Source organism: Fundulus heteroclitus, unplaced genomic scaffold (genome assembly GCF_011125445.2).
Source record: "Fundulus heteroclitus isolate FHET01 unplaced genomic scaffold, MU-UCD_Fhet_4.1 scaffold_42, whole genome shotgun sequence".
Classification (NCBI taxonomy): domain Eukaryota; kingdom Metazoa; phylum Chordata; class Actinopteri; order Cyprinodontiformes; family Fundulidae; genus Fundulus; species Fundulus heteroclitus.
In genome coordinates, this window is record NW_023396835.1 from 1239085 (window position 1) to 1259188 (window position 20104).

The window sequence follows — 20104 nt, forward strand, 5'->3', positions numbered from 1 at the left end:
AGGCCGCTCGTCTGGCATGCTTACATTTTTACAATTATAACAGATTATACTTCATTTAGCAGTAATAATTGGTGCCATTCCATTTTAAATAGACTTATTTTACAGACTTTCCACAAATGCTTGTGTTAATATCTGTTTATCTGCACTTTTGCCCTCTTTGATCCAGACAATAAGCTCAATTTGACCCGACAGGCGATCACTAATGGTCCTGCCTGTCCAAGATGGACGACACTGAGGGAAGATTGTTGCACTCTGCCCTAAACATCCAATAATATTTGACCCTGGACACCCCGTCAGACGTCCTTACAGGAGTGGTGTCCCCTGGTGGCCGCCATCGCTCACACTGCACAGGTAATACGAGCTTCCTGCCTGCAGCGTGCATCAAGGCTCCAAAGCGCAGGTGGAACGTAAGCAGGGAAAACCTTTTTACACCCCGTACTGGTCGCCAGTCCACTCCGTTTCAGTCCATCCCGTCTTATTTTGCATAATATTCTGAGCAAAAGCCACCAGGTGCTGTACTGCAGATATTTCTCGTTTCAGCTCATCATCTCTGCCTGATGTCGAGCATCACGTCTGAACCCAAAAGCACGGCGAGAAGAGAGCAAATCCTCGCAGAAAGTGCTGAAAAGCAACAAGCTGAGCGTCTCACAACAAGCAGACGGCGATAAAAGCCTCTCCGCTCTGCAAAGCCCCGACCGGCGGAGAAAAACAGAGGGAGGCCCGCGTCCCTTTGAAGTTATATTTAGGCCAAAAATCCTGCTTTGCAGAACAAACCCGTCTTATTCTATGAATACTAATCAGAGGCAACAACTGAGGGAGGAAGCGTCCTCAGAGCGCCGCTCTGCATCTGCGATGAGCCGGCGCCGCGTCACAACAGCGCTTTTGATCCGGTTCGGTTCCCTCTGCGTCTGCAGAGACTCCTGCTCCGCCTGGGACGCAGCGCTCAGGATCTACAACAGCTAGAACCAAGATACACGCCAGGAAGTGGGATATCTGTGTGCTGCAGATCTATAAAGGCAAAAAGCATCAAGTTGCTCAGGTTTACTTTGAAATAAACCTTTGGGTTCTTCCGAGGAAATGGCTTTTTCCTATTAGCAGATCGCTCTTTGCAGAGTTCAGGAGAACACGAACGTCTCCACATGATAGCAGGGAGAGAAATAAAGGGTCTCCCAGCAGGAATGCCTCCATCTTCCCACCCATTTCTCTCCGTTTATCACATATCTGCTCAGTGAGAGCAGCAGCAGCAGCCGAGCGACGGCGGCTTTCTGCTGCTGCGTAATGACTTAATTGAGGTGTTTAACACTTAAGGATAATGAGAGCCTCTGGACCACGACGGATGCTGCTGGAGCCGGACTGAACAGAACCAGGAGGGTTTCTAGCAGCCCTGACAAAAGCTCCAGCAATATTCCTCTGATCGGCTTGTTGCTCTTTTCTGATCATGCCCAACGTGTTTTTTTTTTACCGTTGCTCTGGTGCGAAGCGTCGGCGTGTCTCTGGAAAAGACGCAGCATATGTTAGAGTCTCTGCTGGACGTCACAGGAGAGGAAAGCAGCCGGTCACAGGGCCTGGCTGCTGGCTACAGGCTAAATGCTCCTCTCCCTCCTCAGCGTGGAGTACAAAGCTATCATGATGACCTCAGCGCCATTCTGGCTTTAACCGCCTCACTTTATGGCCAGAAAGTCGGAGCAGCGTTTCTACTGAATACTGCAGCCTAGGCACGGGCCGGGGAGACTCACTATAGATTAGTTACAGTGTTATTACCATTCATTGTCATTTTAACATCGACTAAAGCCTAAAATTTAGAACCTGCTCTAACGTAAACCTCATTGCACAGAATATCAGATTAAGTAACGTTAAAGTTGCCATGACATCAACGTATAAACCTTGTCATGTAGCTGATATCGCTGCATGTGTAAATTCTCCAAAGCACTTCATAAATAAATAAATAAATAAGGTCATCTTCACTGCAAAAACAGAACTTAAAATAAGTAAAATGTTCTTAACATGTGTGTTTGTCCTTGATTTGAGCAGGTAAATAAGATGGTTTGCCAATGGAACAAGATTTTTGACCTTCAAATAGGAACAACTCATCTCCATCATCTTATTTCAAGTGCAGAATGTCTAATTATCTTATATTAGGGGTCAAAATACTCATTCCATTGGCTAATAATATTATTTACCTGCTCAAATCAAGGACAAATACATTAACTTTAAGAACATTTTACTTATTTTTAGATCTGTGTTTGCAGTGTTGTTGTTTTGTCAGGCCAAATGTCCCTCCTCAGTAAAAGGTTGGGTGGGGTAATGATCTGCAGCTCTACCTAGCTGCCTTCGTTCTGATTGGCTACCAGCATATTTGGAGAACCAGTCAAACCCACAGACGCACCTCTTCTGGGTGCAACACTCTGTTACAAATTAACACTGTGGTTTTCTGGTGTGGGTCATAGGATGGGGGGCATGTGGCCAAAGGCTTTAACCCTCAGCGCTCAGCAGAGCAGCGAGCTCTCCGTCCCGAGGCGGACGGCAGAGCAGTTTATCAGAAGAGACAGCATTTAGAAATTAAATAAACAGCGTTGTAATGTCACCGTTGTCGTCCCAAACTTCACAGCTGGTACAGATGTTTATTTAAAAATCAGTTCACTCAAAGAGCCCGACCTGAATTTACTTCAGTAAAAGGTTTTAGGTTGGATATCCAGCCCCAGATCAGCGTCCCTGTACCGACTATAACAGCAGACAGTCACCAGTATCCAGTGTTCACCCTAAATCTAACTCCATCACGGTTCAACACGGAGTTATAATCATAAAGGAACTTCGTCTGCTCTCATTCTCTTGTTTTTGAGTACCTCGGACATAAAAGCTCCTGTCAGCCATCCTCTGCTGGAGGGGGAAGGCTGTCTGCGTGATGCTGTGCTCTGATTGGAGAACGTGAATTAGGTAGAAAGATAAACTGTTTTCTGATTGTTTAAAATAAAGCTGACCTTCCCTGAGCAGGTCCTCTGGTATTCACTTTAGACATTCACAGATTCTATTATGCTCCCAGAACCACAGAAATATCACATTTGCTGTCATGGCCCCTTTAACAAGCTGGGTAATTAGTCAGAACACCTGCTCAGGTAGAGCCTGCAGTCAGCTGCACAGAGCACATGCTTCTGGTAGCTAACCTGGTGCAGTATGAAAACTATTTTATGTTAATTATAAGGAGGAGTCGGTTCAGTTTCCACATTCCCGTGTTTCTACAACTAGACATCTGCACAAAAAAGATGAATCTATGTTATAAGCAGGAGAATAGTGCAGCAGCCTTCTTTCAGACAGGTGATCAGCAACAGGTAGGGGTGGGGCAGCGCTGCACTACTCTATGGTCAATACAGTCAGCAGGCCTGATAACCTGATAAACCACAGAAGACTCCAAAGGTTATTCTTAGCCACTTTCTGCAGAGGATAACTGCTAAGATGGATCTAAAATGTGCGTCTCCATTTCATCACGCTGCCTCCTCCTGCCACTCTGACCAATCAGCGATCGATACCACAGTCATCGCATTTCCACTAATGCAATCAGCAGTTTACCACAGGGAGTGATTGTCTGGCAGGGATGCAGGATCCAGCGTCCAGACGCATCAGCAGTCTGAAATATCACCACCACCACTCTATCCACAGAGACGCTTCTCCTGTGGTTTTTTTTTTAGCCTCAGACTCTGGTTTCCCGTCCGACTCGACTCGGAGGCTGAGTGGGATTTAACTGGAGAAACAGTCCTCATGAAACGGCAGCTGGCTTCCTGTCAGAGCCAGAGAAGAGACAGGGGGGGTGGGGGGGGGGCAGACGTTCTCAGAATAGCAGCAGACATGACGGCACACATGCATGTTCTGCAGCCGGGGACGGTCCCTGCATCCACGCCACCAGCCTCCAGAACACGGAGAGGACTTAAACCAGGCGAGGAATGCAACGCTCACACACATTTAATCATTTAGTAATAAAAGCAAAGCAAGGCAAATTTATCTGTAATGCATATTTCAGTGCAGAGACAAAGGAATGTGCTAAAGATGATTAAAATACAGGAAAATAAAACTGAATAAAATTTGGAATAAGATGTAGAGACAAAATAGAAACTAAAAGCAAAAATTAAAAACAGTCGGACTACAAACTTAAACTAATTATATTTCAGTAAAACTGTTTAACTAGAACAGTCAAAGATAATCCTAAACTAATGTGATTTTAATCTTGATTTAAAAAAGGAACTTTCCACACTTTTACAATTTTCTGGGAGTTTGTTCCAGATCAGTGGAGCATAGGAACTAAATGCTGCTTCTCCATGTCTGGTTCTGGTTCTGCAGAGCAGGCTGGAGCCAGAAGACCTGAGTGGTCTGGAGGGTTTATACGCTGACAACAAGTCTGTGATGTATTTTGCTGCTAAGCCATTCAGGGATTTATAGACTAACAGAAGTACTGTATTTTAAAGTAGTAAAATAAGTTTCATTTTAAGACTCTCCCTCAACTCAGAGCACATAATTCCAGCTTTTGGCTCCTGTTGCATCAGGTGACGGTGAAGATGTCAATAGGAAGTATTCAGTGCCGTCCTACAGCGAGACGTTTACATTTAAATGCACCATTTCTTCATAAAACGCCGGTTTAAACCAGCCAAACCTTTAGAAGAACCCCTCACACATAAAGACGCAGCCAAGCGCTGCACGGCCCATTAGAACATGTCAATCATTTAGGAAAAAGGTCTGATGAGGCTCAGTTTTCCATCTCCGGTCGCGCCCTCACCTCGCTCCGTCAGCTGCACCGTGCCCCAACAGGCCTAAAACGTCGCCACGCCCTGGGCGGAACCGGAGACGAGTCCAAGGCTGGCGGCGAACGAGCAAACAGATCAACGTCACGCCAGCAGGATCTTATTACCAGAGACTCAGGGCGGTCCTGCCTGGTAGATTTGGGTCTGGACTTTGACTAGGCCATTGTCAAACACGTGAATGTGCTTTGAGCTGACCCAGTCTGTTGAAGCTCTGGTTTCATGTCCAACTTAATCCTCCCCACAGCATGATACTGCCACTGCCATGTTTTAGCGTGAGGGTGGTGCGTTCAGGGACAAGTGCAGCGTCAGTTCTCCTCCATGTAGGCAGGGTGTTTAGTTTTACTCTGATTCCAGCAGCCCACCTTCCTCCACATGTTTCCTCCACATGGCTCGTGGCTAAACAGTGAGAGAACCGGAGCAACAGGCTGAACACCAGACGTAGAGAATCCCATTCATCCAGCCTCTTTTATACCCGCTTAATCCTTTTCATGAATAGAGCCGAGGCTGGAGCCGATCCCAGTCCGTCACAGAGACACGGGGCAGCTTGGAGCGGCCCGTTACCAGAACCGCTTGGTTCTGGGCTGGGAGGGGAAGCCAACAGGACGGACCGCCGCCACACTAAAACATTTCTGCAGAACCAGCCAGGACGGTGGAATAATCATGTTGTGCAAAGACAAAAAGAGGAAACTGAGCGCTGGGTCCACTTCACAGAACTGCACTCGTCTCCAGCCTGAGAACAATCACAGGAACGTTACGGCAGAACCGGGTCGGCTCCCAGCAGAACTCACTGGAGCTTTTTACCTGAGCTTCATCCTCAGGTAGCGGAGGAAACAGAACAGCGCCCCCTACTGGACTCAGACCAGCCCTAATAAGGCCGCTGGACCCAGATCTAAACGTTGTTGCATGGCGTAACATAGGGCTGAACGATTTATAAAAATAATTGTGATTTTTTTTTTTGTCTTAATATTGCGTTTTAATGCGATTATTTTTTTTCCAGTTTAATTTATAATTTATTTTTAAACACATACAAACAACACATCAATCTGATTTATCGCTGTGTAGATCAGGACCTAAAAGAGCCGCTGCATTTCAACTCGGAGCAGAAATGATCGAGTTCTGACTACGATACATTTCAACCTAAACTGCGATTTGATTCTGACTTTTCTCTGCATTAAACCACAAGCAACAAAAATGTCCTCTAGATAAAGATGTTTGAGAACAAGGACTATTTAAAACAAGAACTTTTAATGTTTTTTATTAATCAGAATATTATTCAAGAGAACGGCTTTTAATTGATGTGGACATCATTTCTTGTTGAACATAAAGTGCAACCAACAAACAAGTCTATGTATTAAACTGGTTGACCAGAACTTAACGCTGTGGTGAGATTCCTGAAGGTTTCTGGTAAAACAGTTTGATTATATAAACTCTAAAACAATAAAATTAGATTATCTCACTCTCTTCCCTTCCATGTGGAGTAAACCCACTTTAAAAATTTTTCCAACATCTAAAGGACGCGTCTGATTCACTAAATGTTACACAGCCAAAAAATTGCAGACGTCTGCGATTTGGAAAATGTGTTTTTTTAAATTGCGATTTATATTCCAAATGAGCTTAATGGTGCAGCCCTAGTGTAACAACGATGTTTGAACTGTGGCACGTGACAGATCCCTACTCTTCTTCTGCTTTTGCTTCCCTGCAGACAGATGGGCGTCTTGTGCAGAAACTGATTAAAGACAAACAGGTTTCAGTGAACGAGTTTCTTCTTAAAAATCTGCACAAGGTGGATCCATGAAGCTGAATTCAATGTTTCAGGCTCTGGATTGTTCCTCAGATTAGTTTTTCTATGACTAAAAGCTTGAACTTTCAGATCCATGAAGGCCTGAGCTAGAAACGCTGACAGGTCTAGATCAGAGTCTCACAGAGATCGAGTCTTACGGCTTCAGCCAAAGACGAGAGAAAAGCCCGGCTGTCATGGTTCACAACGTTGGTTTGGACCTTTAGGCTAATCAGTGACCAGACCAGCGACGTGTCACCACTGCAAACACAAAACCCTGCAGGCGGTCTGGCCACACATCTGCCAGGACAGACGGCTGGTCGGTCGGTTTGGACACTTTTCATGCAGATTCCTTCCTGTAAAAAAGTCTTAGGAACCGACGTCACCATAAGAACCCTTAGAAAGGATTTTACCCCCCGTTAGTGACTTCAATCAGAACCTGCTGGGTAGAGAAATGATAAAAGCCTCAACATGCCCTCCTAATTTCTCCTCTTCCTCCACATGATAAGAGCAGGATGAAAAGCTCTGTGGTGTCTTCTGCTGCAGTGACCCATTTGTTAAATTTCCTCTGAGACCACAAAGCGTCCCCGCAGAGCTGCTCCGCTCGTCCCTCAAATGCACGTCGGCTTCTCCGAAAATCTATTAAACGCCGAGGGTTTGGTGACCTGCACATGTTGTTTTGCTGAGGGTTTTAAATATAGCCGGTTCCCAGCCAGCAGCAGTCAGGAGGCTGTCAGACTGCGAGGTGTTCTCCCAGCCGCCGACTGTGTTGGTGTGAAAACAGACGCTGTTTCTATTAAATATTTCCTGCACTTTACATATTTACATAAACCCAACACCTATTTGGCAGAAAAAGTACAACTTTCTTATTCTGAGACTTAGAAATTGTTGTTTTTCCCCCTAGGATCTTAATAAATATACATCCTTTACAAAGAGTTTTGATGGGATTTGATTTTATCCGTCCCAAGCAATAATTTAGAAAAACACATTTCAATACATTAATCTGACGTTAGTTTTATAAACAGACAGCAGCTATAGTTGTTTTATCCACTTTGTTTAATATTCGTCATTCTATTGTGAGTCTAAAGCTTTTCTAAGTCTATTAGACTTAGTATTTTTTTCACCATCTTGTTAATTATAATAGGATTATTGTGTTATTCAGGACCAGTTAATTGACTTCATGTTTGTTACCATTACTGGCTTTATTTCTTTGTGTTTATACCATACATACATTGTTTTGTAACCATTTGGTAATTTGATATGTCATGAGTTTAACTTATACACGGTTCTTGACCATTAAATCTTACTATTAACATTGTGTCAATCTATATTTTATTATATTTGTTTAAATAATTTTTTTTCACTACTGCCACCACCTTCTTATATTCTTTTAATTTAAAATTTGTGTATTTTATGACTTTAACAAATTTGTTATCTTGGTTTTATTATTATTGGTTGAATCTTATTTTATTTTGTTGTTACAGTGTTTATTATCACCATCATCATTATTATGTAATCATCATTATTTTTGTCATATTTTAGTTTATAATTTTTATTATATTTTTAGTTTATAATTTTTTTTTTTTTTACAATATTTTTAGTTTAGAATATTTTGCTTCTAGTATTTGGATTTATGATGTTAATACAAAAGAATAAGAAATTGTGAAAAGATTTATAAGCAATAAATACACATTTATTTATAATTTTTTTAAATTATAAATAAATGGACAAAAATTAATAATCCAAATATTTCCTGGTGTTAATTGCAAACACCTGGATAATTTTACTAATTGGGAAGTTATTGTCAGATTAATTAGTCAATATTTATATCCATGTCTTGGAGTTTATGACTCCATCTAATCTGCTCCCAGCAAAACAAAGGGAAATGTGACCTTGGCGGTTGTCGAGGCTGTTAATCTGTTTTAACAATAAAGTGGAAATTTAAATGTATTTTAATTACTGATGTTCATTTTAAGACCCGCATTTTGTTTTTTCCCGGCCCACAGTGGGACCCCGACCCCCACGTTCAGGATCCCTGCCTTTATCTCTGCGTCAATTACCAAACAACAGGTATCCCACACAGCCGCTGTCCGTGAACGCACCACTCCAGTTCTTTTTTTTTTTTACTTGAACCATGGCGTCGTTGTCATAATTAGCCCAATAAACGCAGCAGTTTTACACTCAAACACGAAGCCCGCTCCTCCAGCCTCGTCCACGCAGTCACCCACGGCCACAGCTCCACGGACACACGCAGCGCTTACCGGCTGGCATTCTGGAGCTGAAGCACGGCAGCCTGTCCCCGCACAGCTCCGTCAGTTAGCCTCCATGTAGCTCCTGCTGCCGCCGCTCCGCTTCACCTGCCGCCCGGACACACACTCCGTGGCAGCCGCAGATCACCTGTCCGTGGCCGATAAACACAGAAATCAGCCGGTTAGCAGACAGCCAGGCGGCTCCGGTCAGGGCGGAAAGCCCGCTGACACACCGAGCTACAGCCGCACCGACAGCCCTGCTGTCCGGGAGGGTTTCAGCGAGCTGCCGCTGAGACACTGCGGAGGTTTAACGCACAGGTTAGCGGTGAGAGCAGAGAGGGACATACCTGAAGGTAGACAGCAGCAGATTAGCTCCCACACATCACTGCCCTGCTTCCTGCTTTACGGAGACACACACAACACGGAAGTGAGAGCAGCAAACAAACCAAAACACACGAGGAGCCACGGAGAGGCGGCTAATTATAGCAGCCCGAGGCAAGGTGTGTCTGCGGAACGGTGTCCTCTGAAGGGGACAGAGCAGAAGGTGTGTCTGCGGAGCGGTGTCCTCTGAAGGGGACAGAGCAGAAGGTGTGTCTGCGGAATGGTGTCCTCTGAAGGGGACAGAGCAGAAGGTGTGTCTGCAGAACGGTGTCCTCTGAAGGGGACAGAGCAGAAGGTGTGTCTGCGGAACGGTGTCCTCTGAAGGGGACAGAGCAGAAGGTGTGTCTGCGGAACGGTGTCCTCTGAAGGGGACAGAGCAGAAGGTGTGTCAGCGGAATGGTGTCCTCTGAAGGGGACAGAGCAGAAGGTGTGTCTGCGGAACGGTGTCCTCTGAAGGGGACAATCCAGAAGGTGTGTCTGCGGAACGGTGTCCTCTGAAGGGGACAATCCAGAAGGTGTGTCTGCGGAACGGTGTCCTCTGAAGGGGACAGAGCAGAAGGTGTGTCTGCGGAACGGTGTCGTCTGAAGGGGACAATCCAGAAGGTGTGTCTGCGGAACGGTGTCCTCTGAAGGGGACAGAGCAGAAGGTGTGTCTGCGGAATGGTGTCCTCTGAAGGGGACAGAGCAGAAGGTGTGTCTGCGGAACGGTGTCCTCTGAAGGGGACAATCCAGAAGGTGTGTCTGCGGAACGGTGTCCTCTGAAGGGGACAGAGCAGAAGGTGTGTCTGCGGAACGGTGTCCTCTGAAGGGGACAGAGCACAAGGTGTGTCTGCGGAACGGTGTCCTCTGAAGGGGACAGAGCAGAAGGTGTGTCTGCGGAACGGTGTCCTCTGAAGGGGACAATCCAGAAGGTGTGTCTGCGGAACAGTGTCCTCTGAAGGGGACAATCCAGAAGGTGTGTCTGCGGAACGGTGTCCTCTGAAGGGGACAGAGCACAAGGTGTGTCTGCGGAACGGTGTCCTCTGAAGGGGACAGAGCAGAAGGTGTGTCTGCGGAACGGTGTCCTCTGAAGGGGACAATCCAGAAGGTGTGTCTGCGGAACAGTGTCCTCTGAAGGGGACAGAGCAGAAGGTGTGTCTGCAATAGTGTCCTCTGAAGGGGACAGAGCAGAAGGTGTGTCTGCGGAACGGTGTCCTCTGAAGGGGACAGAGCACAAGGTGTGTCTGCGGAACGGTGTCCTCTGAAGGGGACAGAGCAGAAGGTGTGTCTGCGGAACGGTGTCCTCTGAAGGGGACAATCCAGAAGGTGTGTCTGCAATAGTGTCCTCTGAAGGGGACAGAGCAGAAGGTGTGTCTGCGGAACGGTGTCCTCTGAAGGGGACAGAGCAGAATGTGTGTCTGCGGAACGGTGTCCTCTGAAGGGGACAGAGCAGAAGGTGTGTCTGCGGAACAGTGTCCTCTGAAGGGGACAGAGCAGAAGGTGTGTCTGCAATAGTGTCCTCTGAAGGGGACAGAACAGAAGGTGTGTCTGCGGAGCGGTGTCCTCTGAAGGGGACAGAGCAGAAGGTGTGTCTGCGGAACAGTGTCCTCTGAAGGGGACAGAGCAGAAGGTGTGTCTGCGGAACGGTGTCCTCTGAAGGGGACAGAGCAGAAGGTGTGTCTGCAATAGCGTCCTCTGAAGGGGACAGAGCAGAAGGTGTGTCTGCGGAGCGGTGTCCTCTGAAGGGGACAGAGCAGAAGGTGTGCCTGCAGAACGGTGTCCTCTGAAGGGGACAGAGCAGAAGGTGTGTCTGCAATAGTGTCCTCTGAAGGGGACAGAGCAGAAGGTGTGTCTGCGGAACGGTGTCCTCTGAAGGGGACAGAGCAGAAGGTGTGTCTGCGGAACAGTGTCCTCTGAAGGGGACAGAGCAGAAGGTGTGTCTGCGGAACGGTGTCCTCTGAAGGGGACAGAGCAGAAGGTGTGTCTGCGGAACGGTGTCCTCTGAAGGGAACAATCCAGAAGGTGTGTCTGCGGAACGGTGTCCTCTGAAGGGGACAGAGCAGAAGGTGTGTCTGCGGAACAGTGTCCTCTGAAGGGGACAGAACAGAAGGTGTGTCTGCGGAACGGTGTCCTCTGAAGGGGACAGAGCAGAAGGTGTGTCTGCGGAACGGTGTCCTCTGAAGGGGACAGAGCAGAAGGTGTGTCTGCGGAACGGTGTCCTCTGAAGGGGACAATCCAGAAGGTGTGTCTGCAGAACGGTGTCCTCTGAAGGGGACAGAGCAGAAGGTGTGTCTGTGGAGCGGTGTCCTCTGAAGGGGACAGAGCAGAAGGTGTGTCTGCGGAACGGTGTCCTCGGAAGGGGACAGAGCAGAAGGTGTGTCTGCGGAACGGTGTCCTCGGAAGGGGACAGAGCAGAAGGTGTGTCTGCGGAGCGGTGTCCTCTGAAGGGGACAGAGCAGAAGGTGTGTCTGCGGAACGGTGTCCTCGGAAGGGGACAGAGCAGAAGGTGTGTCTGTGGAGCGGTGTCCTCTGAAGGGGACAATCCAGTAGGTGTGTCTGCGGAACGGTGTCCTCGGAAGGGGACAGAGCAGAAGGTGTGTCTGCGGAACGGTGTCCTCTGAAGGGGACAATCCAGAAGGTGTGTCTGCAGAACGGTGTCCTCTGAAGGGGACAATCCAGAAGGTGTGTCTGCAGAACGGTGTCCTCTGAAGGGGACAGTCAGAGGACACATGCCATCATTCTGACACTTTCATGTAACGCCAGTCTGCGTGCTCGTTCCTTTTTAGTTTCCGCTTGCTGGCTGCACACTTCTAGTGTTTATGTATCTGGTTAGCTTAGCAGTTAGCTTAGCAGTTAGCCATTCACTGTGTCTCTGCTGCTCTCGTCGTATACTTTGATCATGGCTGAGAGTCACAAGCAGCACATTTATTAGAAGAAGAAGAATTACTCAGTATAAAGAAATAAGACCAGAGTCGATTTGGGAGATTTATTTTGCTCGTTTCCCCTGAGGAGTGGAAGAGCAGGTAAGATGGTGTTGCCCACGCACAGTTATTCACAAAGGGACTTAGAGAAACTTCTGGAAAAATCTGACTCTACCTTTAAGTTGACTTTGAATTATAGCCCTGCCATCTTTGGTTATATTCAGAAGAGTCAGCGGCTCAAACAGTACTCCGCTGTCTGTCATTGTTGATTTAGCTTCTTCTGTGGTGTTTAAAAATTCTAAGAAGTCATTATGTTGTGCACATCCGCCTTAATTTCTGCTGATTTCTGTCACACTGCACATTAATCAGGTGTTGCCTGTAAGAAAAAAAATCTATAAATCTGTAAATGAACAGTACAAACACAACCAAACTGTTGTTTTCATCAGAAAACGTGTAAATTGGACCTCAGATTCAGATGGTGCGCTTGCAGAACACTATGGATGAATGGATGGATATGGCCAGAGCTGACTGACTGCTCCTTATGGACTCTGAGGTGGATTGGAAGATTGCAGATGGTGCGTCTGCAACACTCTGTCCAGACCATGCCCCCAGGGGGAAGGTCTGCATCTTAGTCAGGTAAATAAACCCATCCAACACTCTCCAACCATGATGCTTTTAAGTTGTCAATACACCATCCAGTCTAATAACTCACTGGTTGACAGAGAAGATGTTAGCAATGCATGTTATAAAGGAGATAATGGGGACATTCAGGACAGGTAAAATCCTTTCCGCCACAACATTTCAAGCTACAAATGAGTAACTTTTGTTGCGTTTAGTCTCACAAGTCATTTTGATAGTCCTCCATAACTTCATAAAAGCTGAAGAGGTATGACTGAATACTTCAACATCACTAATGATTGTCATTAAAATCATCACTGGGACACAAATGTCCCGCAGACGGTAATTATCACAGAGCCGGGGTGAAAACATCTCCCCAGGCCGATGTGTGAATGCATGTGAAAGTGCTCCGTTTGTGCTTTTTAAGCTCTTAAGGACCTTTGCTGCACCGTCCCCTGGACTTAAGGCTGATTAAAGGCTTTGGCCTCACAGATGGCATGCCAAGCGTGTTAAAGTCAAATGAGTGACAACGGCCGGCAGCGCCCGGGCCTCATGGGGGAAAATAATAAAAAAAAAAAAAGAGGTTGAGGAGATGATGTTGGTGTAATTACTCTAATGCAGGAACCGTCCACATGTCACCGTTGTGCAGAGTGACGGAGTTAGGATTAAAATGAAGCTGGAAGGGGCGTGGTTTCTGACAACATGTGGTTGCTGAAAACATTAACAGATTTGGCAGCAGGCTGCGGTCACCCAGGTTGATTTAAACAGAGATTCTAGCACAGCATTCAGCTATGGTGGGATTCAACTAAAATTCTAGTTATTAGAGTTTGCTTTATGCAGATTAAAAATAATACAAAACATCAATCCATCTATGTTCTTCTGATTATCTGATTTAGGGTTCTGGAGCTGAACCGTGAAACTTCCCAGTTCATATTGGGGAATCTCAGGCCAGAGGAGCCAAAAACTTTACTCAAGTAGGAGTAGCTCTACTTCAACATATTTTTACTCAAGTAAAAAGTAGTCAGCCAAGAAATTGCTCAAGAGGATAAAAGTATTCTGTAAGAAGGTGTTGGGATTAATGTTTATACTTCATTAACCAATTTATCTTGTTATGATGTAGTAATGTAAGCTTCTGATATAATCATATTACTCACATGATAGCTTAATCATGTCCCTGTGAAGAAACAGAAGACACTCTGTTTCTTCCCTTCCTGAAACAAGAAGACTCAGCTACAAGGTTATGTGCTGACTGGACGTGATTACTCAGCTGTGTATCTTTGTTGACAACTGAGGCTGTAACTATCTCTTTCCCCACCCTTCAGTACAGCCTCAGTCATGTAACTAGGGAAACGCCCCAAACTTAATAAAACCGAGGAAAACGCTGAGACCGGCAGAGTGGGTTGGAGAATGTAACTGTATGGTCTCTTCCTACTCTCCTCGCAAGCCAAACCAAACTAATTGTCTTTGTGCTTTTCTGTGTTGTATGATGTTTTAGGTATTTAGACCTGACATTAACTTGGTCCTTCGAGCCGGATACCAACATACCTGAAGATACTGGTGGACGCAGGTGAAATCCAGAAAGACTGTGGCCACAGCAGGACTGAAGAGTCCTTCAGACCCTTTAATGGGACTGGGTTTCATCCCGTCCTCTAGGATTCTGAAGGTTGACGGTGATCCGAGGGATTAAGGCACAAAGGAGGACGACGACTCAAGTACTGAGTAAATAATCAAGACAGCTGATGATTTAATGTTTAAAAAAATTTAATTTGGCAGGCGAAAATATAAGGTTATGTGCAATTTCTGGTAATTTAAAGACACAAATGAAAAAAATATACAAAGAATAACACAAATGCAAAGTAAGTTCCGGCAGAAGAAACACTTTTCTAAATTATTTTGTTTCAACATTAAACTTGAAAGCAATACTTACATCAGTTAATGTAAATTCAGTGTGTTAGAACAGTGCAAAGTACTTCCAGTAACAATATCTACTGTTTACTGTATTTTAGTTTGACCTCCAAATGTCTCATTGAGCTCAGCAGATAGAAAATAACGTAAAATAACCAAGTTAGTGCACAAATAAGCAGTATTACTAGTATGCCCTTTATTAATTAATTCGCAGTAGTAGCCAGACATTTTAGTCACGTAAGAGTGTCGATACTTGAGTAATAATGACTCAAGTAAAAGTAAAAAGTACAGAGAAGTAAAACTACTCCTAAAAGTACATTTTGTTCAAAACGTTACTCAAGTAAATGTAACTGAGTAAATGTAACTAGTTACTAGCCACCTCTGTCCCTGGCCAAAAGGAAAATATTTGTAGTTCTCAGTTGCCCCGGCGGGATGTGAGCGGAAAACTTTAAGACACGAACTCCAAGGAGGCGTCGGGATCCAATTTAAGCATCTCAGCTGGTTCCTGCTGAAAGATATTATACTGCTTGTATCCAGGATCACGTTCTGCTTGGAACGGACATAGACCTGTTTGTCAAAAGCTTCAACTTTCAGCAGAGCTCCTTCTACACCCTGACATACTGCAGCAATGCCACCCTTGCTTGAGTCAGAGACTGACCCCCAGATTGTTCCACCTGTGTCCTGCTGAGAACCAGGCCTTTCTCCACTCACCTCAGGAATCCTCTAATGTGCAGATCACAGCTGGCAGACGCCAACAGAACCACATTATCTGTAAACCAGGCACCGTCGGCTGCATGGCTGCGCCTTAAGCTGCTGTCCATGAACGCGACAGGCAGGATCCATGACGATGCTCCAAGCGATGCCCTGAGAACAACCTTTACCTGTGGAGACTGCTCTTTCTGTGGTGATATAAAAACCAGACAGCCCATAAAATGAGCCCAGACTCACATTTCAGCAGCAGCCCCCAAGTGACAAAAAACACACCATAACTCATGCAAACTGCATTTTGGATAAGAAGAATAGACACATTTTGTGATAATGTTTTGAGAAGTGAAGACATAAAAACTTTAAAAAAAGTTAGAGACGGTTGTTGTCTGTGATTTGGACCATATAACTCTCTTTTTACTTCATCTGTTTTTTTAATGTTTATTTACCCCTCTTTAGGGTTGTTGGGGTGTCATATGTCCAGAGTTCAACGAGTGAAGCATTGGCTACATCCTGGTTAGATCCTTCACCTGTGTTTTTATGGTATGCGGCGTTGATCCTGGACATAGCAGTGCACCTCAGTGGGAGCACATGGACACCAGGTCAGTGGAAAAGAGGATTAATTAAACCTGTGACATCCATGCCCACTGTTCTGAGACCTGTGCCACTAACAGTGCTGCTTTTTGATAATCAGATGCTTAGAAATCATGCACCAGCTAAAGTCTCGATGTCCTACCCACAGCTTTCTTTAAGAAATTGTCGCCTGTCATAGCGACTGATTTGACTCGGATAATAAAAACCTTCTGTCAGGTGTCCCCCCCCCCCAATACAGACTGTGGAAGAACCACAGTGCTGGTTCTATTGGACCTCAGTGCAGCATTTGATACTGTCGATCATCCATTCTGTTAGAACGCCTGGAGAACTGGGTCGGCCTCTCTGGTACAGCTCTCCACTGGTTTAAATCCTACTTAAAGGACTTTTAGTGTCAGTAGGTAATTTTACATCAAAGATGACAAAAATTACATGTGGGGTTCCCCAAGGGTCCATCCTGGGTTCCTCCTCTTCAATATCTACATGCTCCCTCTAGCTCAGATCATAAAAAACAACAACATCAGCTACCATCACTATGCAGACGACACAGTTCTACATTATAACGGTTAGCGCTGGTGAACCCAAAATTCAGCCGAACACAAAGGTGTTTATTGGAAAAAGCAAAAACAGACCAGGAGATGTGGGTGGAGCCAGCCTTAAACTGAAGCAGGTGGAGCACAGAGACAAACTGAAAAAAACACAGCGACAGGGCACGAGTGAGGCGATGCTGTGAAATGACGATCTGGCAGCGAGTGGGTCAGTGAGGCAGGTATATGAAGGCAGATGAACAGGTGAGCTGAGCTGGAACTAATTAGTGACAACAGCTGGAAATGGTGGGGGGGGGATGACTGGGCTGACTGGAGGCTGAGGAGAGTGGAAACTAATTAGTCCAGAACAAAGCAAACAAAAACCTAAATCATGACATGCATCACCATGTGACCATGTGACTATAAACCCATTCAAACACTAGTATAAAATTGTAAATGCTTAGAAGAAATCCAATGCATGTGCCAAAGCTTTCTTCAATTGAATAAAAACAAAACAGAAGTAATAATCTTTAGACCAATAGAGGAGAGATCAAAAGTTAGCACACAGCTTCAGTCGCTTCAGCTAAAAACCACTGATCAGGCCTGAAATCTGGGAGTAGTGATGGACTCAGACCTGAACCTTCAAAAGCATCTAAAGACAATTACAAGGTCAGCTTTCTATCACCTGAAGAACATTTCTAGGATTAAAGGACTGATGTCTCAGAATGATCTGGAAAAACTAATCCATGCGTTTATATTTAGTCGAATAGATTACTGCAACGGTGTCTTCACAGGTCTGCCTAAAAAGTGGATCAGAACGCTGCAGCTGATCCAGAACGCTGCTGCCCGCGTCCTCACTAAGACTAAGAACGTAGAGAACATGGACCCGGTTCTAAAGTCCTCACTAAGAAAGTAGAGAACATGGACCCGGTTCTGAAGTCCTTCCATGGTTCCCTGTATCTCAGAGAATAGACTTTAAAATACTTCTGTTAGTCTATAAATCCCTGAATTAGCACCTAAATACATCACAGACTTGTTATCAGGGCATCAACCCTCCAGACCACTCAGGTCTTCTGGCTCCAGCCTGCTCTGCAGAACCAGAACCAGAACCAGAACCAGAACCAAACACGGAGAAGCAGCATTTAGTTCCTATGCTCCACTGATCTGGAACAAACTTCCAGAAAACTGTCAAAGTGCCAAAAACCTGATTTTCTTTAAATCAAGATTAAAAACACATTTGTTTAGAGTTGCCTTTAAATGTTAATATTGAAGTTTATAGTCTAACTTGTCTTATATCTTGACCTGCTGCTACTATTCCTCTGCAATGTTTTCTTATGTTCTGTTCATGTACAGCACTTTGGACAATCTTGTTACAAATAAACTTGACGTTTTTGTGTCCTTTAATGTGTAAACGTGGGTGTTATGCCAAATTTATTTCTGTAAATGTATTTCTATAAAACTGCTGTACAGCAAGAACAGTTAGAGAACCTCATAGGGACCGTCAAAAGTCTTACCACATGCAGTGGTAAGAACATGAGTGCTTCCCCCTCATGATTTCTTTGTTTTTTTAGACACTGGTCGGACATAAATCTTTCAGAAAACACTAAAGTCAGTGTGTACATGAAGGTGTTTATTATGGGGGGGATTCAAACCGACCTCCCTGTGTGAAAATGTGATCGTCTCCCATTGTTGCAGGTTGAGTGTGCTGAGTTCAGTTTCCCTAGCTGCTAAGCTAAGTGGAGTAGACCAAAAACAATACAGCAGCCGATTTATACAGCGATGGGAAAATAATAAGAAATATGTATGATTGTACAAACGACACCCAGAGTAGCTGAAGCGTGCGCTAGTTACCTTAGCATCTGGAGACAGTGTAAACTATTCATGATCAGATCAGAACCCCTGCAGCCATCAGCATGATGTAAGCAGTTATTGAGTCTGTTGTGAGCAGCAGAGATCATAAAGTCTGACAGCAGCTGGGAGGAAGGACCTGCAGAAACGCTCCTTAGAGCATCTGAGATGCAGCAGTCTGTCACTGAAAGAGATCTGCAGCTCTGCTACAGCTCCATGCATGGAGGGGGAGACATTGTCCACCAGTGATGGGATTTTCTTTACTGTCCTTCTGTCTCCACCACCTGCACTGGGTCCAGCAGGCAGCCCAGGACAGAGATGGTTTCCCTAATGACTTTATGCAGCCGCTTCTCAGCTACAGATCAGCTGCTGCTCCAGCAGACCACAGAAGGAGGCTGAGGCCAGCACAGAGTTAAAGAAGGTATTCAGGAGCGCCCCCTGCAGTCCAAAATACCTCAGCCTCCTCAGCAGGTAGAGTCTGCTCTGACTCTTCCTGTAAGGAGGTGTGACTCCAGTCCAGTTTATTCTTCAGGTGGGTCCACCACCAGCTCCTTGGTTTTCCCTGGATTTAACATGAGGTGGTTCTGTTGGTACCAGTCTACACAGCTCTGGATCCACTGACTCTGGAGTTAGGCTTAGGACTCGTCCTCCTGTGGTGACACCGACCATCAGAGTCATCAAAGGACGTCTGAAGGTGGCAACCTGGAGAGCTGACGGACAAATCTGCAGAGTAGAAGGTGAAGAGAAAAGGTGTCACCTTTTTTACTTCCTGGCTGTCATTAAATCACCCAGTTAGGGTTACCAAAATTATTTCTATTTGCTGTAAGTGAAGCAGGTGAAACAGGAGAGCTAGATCATTCACTATGTAGGTTCTTATTGTAACAGCGTCCAGGACGTGGATCAGAACCAGCCCTAAACCAACAGGAAGCCGCTGATATACGAAAACAGGACAAAAGCTGCAACGTTCAGCAATTTCTCAGGACCAGCAACTCACTAACACCTTTATATACTCTGAGATAATTGTGGGCTTGTATCTGCAATCAACATTATCCACAGATTTAAGAGAAACAGCCCAAATATTAAATCTAAACTATAAACCCAGCAGTAGGGAGAGAAACTGTAGGATTTTCAGCACACAGGGAAAATAGTTTGGTGAAGACAGTTGACTGTATTTTCTCTCAGTTCTGCCAGACAGAGTTTAAGAAGTTGGTTTCTTGCTCTCCCTGCAGCTATGGCTCATCATAAAAGGCGTTGCTGCAGAACTTTGTCTGGACTCGACCCGGCAGACCAGTGGATCCAGTCTGTGAAGCATCAGACATTATGAATCCTGCCAGGCGGTAAAACGTCAGTGAGGATATCAGAGAGAGCTGTACGGGGTAGAAACGTTGGAGAAAAAATGTCAGACAGTACATTTACAGCGTTTGTTTTACATCTGAAAATAATCTGATGTTAAAATCCAGCTTTTTTTGTCTGAAACATTAAACTAATAACATTTACACGTGTATATTTTCAATTCCCTATGACAAACCTGCCCTCGGATAGTTTGACATCTGGACAGAGGCGGGTAGAAGAGCCAAAAATAGTTCCTAAGTAAGAGCAGCTTGACTTCAACATATTTTTACTCAAGTAAAAGTAAAAAGTAGTCAACCAAGAAATTACTCAAGTAAGGGTAAAAAAGTATTCAGTAAGAAGGCTACTCAAGTACGATTTAATATTTAAAAATTATGCAATCAGACAAACATAAATATAATGTTATGTGCAAGAAAATGTAAAGAAATTTACAAATGAATTCAGGCAGAACAGTTTTTTATGTTTT

General features: G+C 45.1%; 1 protein-coding gene and 2 long non-coding RNA genes across 4 annotated transcripts in view; 2 read left to right on the top strand and 1 right to left on the bottom strand.

The window, feature by feature from the left end:
* The window catches only part of efr3a (EFR3 homolog A (S. cerevisiae)), a 120835-nt gene extending 111527 nt beyond the window's left edge, over nt 1–9308 (bottom strand). The window contains exons 1-2 of the mRNA XM_036131340.1: nt 9161–9308; nt 8826–8961 (exon numbers count right to left, since the gene is read on the bottom strand). Of these exons, the coding sequence (XP_035987233.1) occupies nt 8826–8835 (10 nt within the window). The 5' untranslated portion in view covers nt 8836–8961; nt 9161–9308. The remainder of the gene's footprint in view (nt 1–8825; nt 8962–9160) is intronic.
* LOC110366903 lies at nt 12–13879 on the top strand. 2 transcript variants are annotated; one of them, XR_004929290.1, is made up of 3 exons: nt 12–351; nt 8571–8634; nt 12541–13879. It is a non-coding gene; the product is annotated as an uncharacterized LOC110366903 (long non-coding RNA). The 2 variants fall into 2 exon arrangements; XR_004929289.1 differs by having other exon boundaries at nt 12585–13879.
* Nucleotides 13880–18800: 4921 nt separating this feature from the next.
* Nucleotides 18801–19784, top strand: LOC118560374. Its single transcript, XR_004929291.1, has 2 exons — nt 18801–19025; nt 19518–19784. It is a non-coding gene; the product is annotated as an uncharacterized LOC118560374 (long non-coding RNA).
* The last annotated feature ends 320 nt before the right edge of the window (nt 19785–20104 follow it).